Below are 6,974 nucleotides of genomic sequence, written 5' to 3'. Positions count from 1 at the left end.
ATTACCATCACGAGTACGTGAGCCGCCAGCGGCGACTGGTAGATGGCACCGCCATCGCGAGTGCGTGAGTCCCTGTCAGAAATTTGTTGCGCCGCCCTTGGGCGCAAAAAACGGTGAAAGCTCACGTACAAAACCAGAGGGCAGCACACGATGCGATCGCGCGACCCTGCCCGTGAGTAATCTCCCAACTCATCTCTGCCACGCATTTTAAGCAATCGTTTGGTTTCTAAGAGACGACAGAATGGTCGGAATTCATTGGTAATAAATGATAATAACAACAAAAATGATGAACACGGATGTTGAGGGGAATGTCTAGAAGAAAAATGTGATGCATGTTCCTCTCCTTTACTATGAAAGGCGAAATTTTGATGCAGTCAACCGAAGTGTCAAATACTTCACCAATGGATCTAAACATTGATCCAGAAAAGCAGAGATTTCCGTTCTGTATTGTCTGGACTCCAATTCCTATACTATCGTAAGTTGAAAAATATCGTTTTTGTTACCAATTCGACTGATGTTTAAAGTGTGGAACAATATATAAAGTGTTTAATTAAAATGGAAATAACCTAATATCTAACATGAATTATGGTATAAGCAATGTTAAATAGACTCTGATTTTGACGAAATATACATCAATTAATTATTCTAACCAAACGTTTCCTGTTGATTAGATATTTGATTCCCCTCTTGGGACACATTGGCATAGCAACGTCCTCTGGGATTATCCGAGACTTTGCAGGACCATATGTAGTACAAGAAGATAATATGGCTTTTGGGCAGCCTACAAAGTATTGGCAGTTAAAACATACCTCTGTTAGTGGCAGTGCTCAAGCATGGGATGCTGCCATTAGTGAGGCTGCTGAAGTTTATAAGACGAGAATGGTAAAAAACAATCTCACAAGAGTAACCATGATGAAATGTTCAGAATGTAATCCATGGAATAATTTAATTTGTGTATAAGTCAGAATTGATTTCATTTTAGCACAACCTATGTTGTGATAACTGTCATTCTTTTGTGGCTTTGGCACTGAACTTAATGAATTATAACAATTCGAGGACTTGGAATATGTGCAGTGTGGGATTATCTATGACGATACATGGAAAACACATTGGGTAAGATTAATTTAGATTCTTCACTGTTATTAATTTGCTGTATGTTACATTTACATTTTATTTTCAGGCTAGCTGGGTTCCTAAAGACCTGGTTACCATTTGTTGTAATTGTCATGGGCCTTTTCATACTATTTAACTTAATTTAAGTTTAAATGAAAATAGGTAATTTCATGCTTTCTCAATATAATATCAAGAAAAATAATGTGTGTGTAATCGGCTTTCAAAGACTCCTCCAAATGCAATAACAAAACTGATCTTTTTGATTTCGCCTATATTCTGTTTAAAGTTTTACACAATATTTGACAGTTGTTTCTTATTTAAAACTTAATGTACAAAGAAATGTAAATGAAGATATAGTATTAACTTGTGCATGTAAATCTGTTCTCACAGGTTCAGAGCATAGCATTGATTGTGCTCAATAAAGCTTTGCTATTATGACCATATTTTATTTCTTTTATCATTAGGTTTATACATTTTAATAATTCGATTTTTATTACAAGCTATTCATTGTGCTCCTATTTGGATTCAATTCTTTTTATAATCGTGGGTTATTTGTTCTAAGTATATCTAATATTTTAAACGTAGCAGTTCAACATAAATGAGCATTGCTTTATGTTTGTACGAATTTTATATAGCTACACATACAAACAACTTGTCCTATATACTCTAACAATTCGTTACAATCAATATCACGGTTCAATTAAATTTTTTCATAGAGTTTTATAAACCTATTAGTTTAATTTCTAATCAAACTACACTTTTCACATTTTTTTTACTATGAACTTAACACTTTATCTACCAGAAATCTATTAATCGTTTTTATGATACCCGTAATCGTCATTTACTTCGGAATTCGTCGGTAGATGAAATGTTAAGTACTACATTGTAAGTGTATACTTACTAGGTTTAAGCTATTTAAAAATAATTGATATTCGTGACATGATACTTCGTAATAACTGTAAGCTAATTATATTATGCATTTTTTCTTCAAAAAGTATGGCAATAAATCATGGCAATGATACACCTCTTCAGAAGTTGCATTTAACAATCATACTATATTACTGGTTCTTTTTAATTAAAGATATTCACTTCATTCAAAGTACTAATGTATTAATTTTATGTTTGAGTTTTGTGAAAATACGAAACAAAAATCAAGTACACATGAAATCCTTTATGCGCGCAAGCATATATCCAGGATGTCCATAAATAATGTTGATTCTTAATTTTCAAATACTTCAAAAATCAATATTATTTCTAAGTTCTTTCAATAGGTAGTCCTATAATATAAAGATTTAATTTAAGAATAAGATCATAGCGTAAAATAATGCTTAACTAAAATAACAGTTGATTGCTACATCAAGTTTTACACTTTTAACAGGTAAATTCAATTCATTGATAATTACAACTTATTTGATTGCTAATTAAAAATACTACAGCAATCACATTCATTAAGCAATTGCTATAAGGCATAAAGTACATTTGACTAACAGTTAAAAACCTAATTATGCCAATTTAATCAAGGCTAAGGCAAAACCGTGGCATTTGTTTAACGAGTTTTTCCAAAAAGCTTATTTTGAGATGTTATTAAAATATAATTATATCATTTAACTCTAAAATCTAAAATGAACTCAAGTCAAATTATATCTCATTCACTTACACTGTTCATCTCATTAATTACACTCTTTTCAAGAAAAAAGTCATAAGAGTAATCCTCATTCCCAATTCTTTCTATAAATGAAGAGATTTCACTAACTCGCAATTTATCTATGGCAGCATCATTATTCATGCTACTTTGTAATTCTTTGCACAGTTTAAAAGGAACATTACTGAAGTAATTAACTCCTTCAGTTTGATGTTGTTGAAATAAGTTTGATGGTAAGGGAGGTGGATAAGATACCGCACCACCCAATGCTGGATAAAGCCGTCCACTTGATTCATCGTTGTCAGTATTAGAGTTCATCGGATTTCCCTTCTTTTCAATGAAAATGAAGTCATCACCTTGTTCAGAAGATGGTTCCTCCTCACCAGACTCTGGAGGAGAATCCTTTTGCTTTCTTCTACCAAAAAACCAAGGCATCTTCTACAAGATAAATAATTGATAATACATTCAGTTTATTATCATACAAAAAAACTATTGTTTGTAAATACATTTACCAAAATAAACATTACGACATTACTTTGTACTTATGCTTTAATGCCTGTAATGAGTTATACAAATAATCATTTATTAACACATTAGCTACTGCAGTCTGATAAAAAAACTACCTACCATAGCCCAAACTTTTTGTGAAGTAGTCAAAACTGTCACGAATATGTGACATTGGTATCGAACATATTAAAAACAATTTTCAAGCAATATTTGAGAACAATTTTTGTAACGGTTAAAGTTATTTAAACATTCAGAAAACTCTTATATGTCAGGACATTTTATTATAGGTCTTATTCATTTTGACATAGTCCAACAATTTTCTTCCAATAGTACATTCTTCATTATTTAGAGTGAACTTCATAAAATATACTTTCATTAACAAGTTTAGTTTTATATTCCTTTAATTACGTTATTGACAATAAGAGCCACGTTCATACCCAACTAAGTTAATGTCACATTAACCAAAGTTATGTTGACACTTAATACATTTAATGTCACATATATTTTGACAGACTTCATTCACATTATGTAGATTGTATTGTATTAAAACATATATTGTGTATCCATCACTGGTGATCATTGTGGCATTGGATGTGATAAAGGTAATCTTGAAATTTACTGATTTTATAATTAAAGTGTTTTGTCACTTTCAATACAGATAATTTATTTTAGACTTGAATGAAGTCAGTAAAACTGAAAATCTGAATTTGGAAAAATCTGCATTTCTTCTGTCACTTATAAGATAACATTTTTCATACTGCTGATTCCTACTAATTATTTAAAAGAAAACATTTAATTAATACAATATCACAATATAATATTTAAGACACAACAGAAATGGTAACCAAATCACATTTGGCCAAAAACAGATTAATATAAGAACAAAACAAACATTTACTTATCAAAGATACTTTTAGGAGAAGACTCAGCAAAGAGTACTGAAAAAATTGAACTATTGCAATAATTCAAAGATTTTAATATAAGACATAATTTAAAGATTGCTACTAGGCAATAAGCAGCAACCATAAACAGAAATCTGAATGTAACAGTTAGAGGGCCTGCAAAATCTACAAATCCAAAAAGTATTATTAAAGAAGAAGTATTAAATATTTTAAACAAAAGAACTATTAATAGCTTGTGCAATATCTAAACAATGTGATCTTGATTGATAGCTTGATATGTGAGACGAATAACAATTTCAAATTATTATAAATGTTGATTGATATCAAGCTTAAGAAAAACAACCTCTGTGCTTGATCTTAGTGCCAAATGCCAATATTAAACATTGCAACATTGTTATAATTAATGAAACCAAAGGAAATTAATGAAAATCAAATTGCAGTCTTCGAAAATTTTCACTGAATAGATATTGATCAAACTTGGTCTACTAGGTCTTTGATAGTTAACTATTATTACATGCTGACTGGTACCTTTTTCCTAATTGCCTACTTGTAAATAAAATTGGTTTAACGAATGGTGTAGTCAATGATATTTATGTTATGACAGTATGCAATGATAGTATTAATATCATAGACAATGATACTATCCCTATTGATACAACAGTTACACTGCAGAAACGTTGCTTAAAAAACTAACAAAACATATATTAATTGAAGTGCTTTAAAAAGAAAAATTCAGTAGTACCCATCACACAATTGGGGTAAGTTTAGTTCAGTCACTGAAATCGGTAATAATTCAAATAGACATTCATTTCAAATACGCTCTTGAGTCTCATTCTACTTTTCTTAGTTTGGCTTTAGTCAAATAATTTTTTTACTGAAATTTTCAATGAAATTGTGAGAAAATGAAAAATTCCACGGAAGAAAATTTTTCGTTCTGAAAATATTACCATTTGATTTAGTTATCAAAAGTACATTAGTTGCATTTTGAGGTTATTTGAAGAGAATTTTTTCACTGAATAGTCTGTAAACTAAACGATTCAAGTGAATTTGCTCGAAACTTGAATAGTATTACTAAATAATTTTTTCAACACACACTGATTAGAATATACTTTGTCAGGTTTTAGAGTAGAAACGTTGCAACCTGCAGTCTCACTGATACAGTCATGTAGAATGGTTGATTATTGAATTTGTGATGGAATATCCTTTCCCCATCGCCAACTAAATCTCATCTGATTAATGGAAGTGGTGTCTTTGCACCAGCTAAGTCCCACTTATTTTGAACTATACGTGTGAATGATTCTGAATGGACGTAATAAACTAATTATTATTATGCACGTCAAAAGTAAAAAAGATAAACAGAGAAAATGTTACTCACTTATAATATACACAAATTTGGGGGGAAGGAACGTCTGTTTGCTTCACTTTCTCTGCTTATTCATCCCACAGACAATTGATTCTCTGATTACTCGGAATTCAATGATGAGCGTTTCTAACTGAAAACTACAAACACTTTTATGAGAAATGGTTGGTTGGTTGTTCCTTATGGCACCAGTCTTCACTGGTCTTCACTGCGCAGACTCTAGCAGACTCTAGTGATGCCAACCAGAGAGAAGATGAGAATAACCAGGCCCCCTACTTCATAACTATTGCGCGGTGCTGCCCTCGTAGTAGCTGAGGCATCGAAAGGCGCGATACGTCGGTAAACGTAGAGTCCAGTCTGGTTTGATTGAGCTGGCGCAGAGCCGAGAAACAGGTACCCACTGACAGTTATCGACAGAAAGTCGTTACACATCAAATCCAATCATACTCTGAAATACCGATTAGTACTGTAATTGAATGCAGATGCGGAGCGTTGAGCATGGCGGTGTCACGTACGGAACCTACATGCAGCGAATCTATGTGAGTGCAATCAATCTTAGAAATATTCACGCGTCCCAACCAGTCAAGTGCCAAGCTACGAGTCAAGGCGTGAGCATGCACGTGTTCGACCCTCACACTCATAGCGAGTATGCGTGAAACTCGAATCCTGCAAAAAATCCTCCCGAGGCTTACCTAGGATGTAAGCCGAGCCATGTCGAGTGTGATTTTTACTTTTCCTTACATAAGAATAAATAGATATTCTTTTTGGCGTTCCATTTGGTTGTATTTGTTGACAATGGAGCAAATTTATTTTACCGGTAGTTAAACAAATTATGAAGTATCAATAAATAAACATCGTTTATAATATCAACTTCATGTCGAAAAACTTCAAATTTCTCAACATTAGGAAGCATTTATTCCATAATTGGTCAAAATTGAGACCGTGCACTTAACTCAACAGTTTTTCCAATTACATACTAATTTACGCAAAGAATGCTTCCTAATGGTGAGAAATTGGAAGTTGTTCGATATGAAGTTGAAATTATAAACGATGTTTACTTATTGATACTTCATAACTTGTTTAACTATAGGTAATATAAATTTTGCTCCATTGTCAACAAATACAACCAAATGGAACACCAAAAGGAATATCTATTTATTGTTATGTAAGGGAGAGTAAAAATCATACGCGACATGGCTCGGCTTAGATCCACGGCTAGATAAGCCTCGAGAGGACTTTTCGCACCATTAGACCCTCACGCATGCTTGCTATGAGTGTGAGGGTCGAACAGATGCATGCTCGCACCTCGACTCGTAGCGTTGGCGCTTGGCTGGTTGGGACGCGCGAATATTTCTACACGGAGAGAAAAAATCTGTCAAACTTATAGAAAAAATCTTTAAATTGTATCGATTTTATCTGTTGGAATAGGGAGGCCTCCGAAAGGCAACGA

The 6,974-nt window shown here is 32.8% G+C and overlaps 2 protein-coding genes across 2 annotated transcripts; one reads left to right on the top strand and one right to left on the bottom strand.

Annotated features, from left to right (window-relative positions):
- The first annotated feature begins 173 nt into the window (after positions 1–173).
- Positions 174–1,318, top strand: LOC105697202 (transmembrane protein 222). The gene is made up of 4 exons (XM_012420306.2): positions 174–475; positions 672–882; positions 983–1,113; positions 1,181–1,318. The coding sequence occupies exons 1-4, from the start codon at positions 333–335 to the stop codon at positions 1,257–1,259; spliced, it is 564 nt and encodes a 187-aa protein (XP_012275729.1). The 5' UTR covers positions 174–332; the 3' UTR covers positions 1,260–1,318.
- A 51-nt stretch (positions 1,319–1,369) lies between these two features.
- Positions 1,370–5,744, bottom strand: LOC105697203. The gene is made up of 2 exons (XM_012420307.2): positions 5,540–5,744; positions 1,370–3,193 (listed from the first exon to the last, which is right to left on the bottom strand). Exon 2 carries the CDS (start codon positions 3,188–3,190, stop codon positions 2,759–2,761), a length of 432 nt encoding a protein of 143 aa, XP_012275730.1. The 5' UTR covers positions 3,191–3,193; positions 5,540–5,744; the 3' UTR covers positions 1,370–2,758.
- Between the last annotated feature and the right edge of the window lie 1,230 nt (positions 5,745–6,974).

Source organism: Orussus abietinus, unplaced genomic scaffold, assembly GCF_000612105.2.
Source record: "Orussus abietinus isolate OABI.00-Male unplaced genomic scaffold, Oabi_2.0 scaffold850, whole genome shotgun sequence".
Classification (NCBI taxonomy): Eukaryota; Metazoa; Arthropoda; class Insecta; order Hymenoptera; family Orussidae; genus Orussus; species Orussus abietinus.
Note: the sequence above shows the minus strand (reverse complement) of the source record. Positions and strands in the feature narration are given on the sequence as shown.

What these genes read in the sequence shown, in the direction of transcription:
- LOC105697202 (XM_012420306.2), top strand. Translation starts at nt 333, where the DNA reads ATGTTCCTCTCCTTTACTATGAAAGGCGAAATTTTGATGCAGTCAACC. An exon ending in AAGTTTATAAGACGAGAATG is followed by an intron (nt 883 to 982) that starts GTAAAAAACAAT and finishes ATTTCATTTTAG; the next exon opens with CACAACCTATGTTGTGATAA. An exon ending in ATACATGGAAAACACATTGG is followed by an intron (nt 1,114 to 1,180) that starts GTAAGATTAATT and finishes TTTTATTTTCAG; the next exon opens with GCTAGCTGGGTTCCTAAAGA.
- LOC105697203 (XM_012420307.2), bottom strand. Translation starts at nt 3,190, where the DNA reads ATGCCTTGGTTTTTTGGTAGAAGAAAGCAAAAGGATTCTCCTCCAGAG.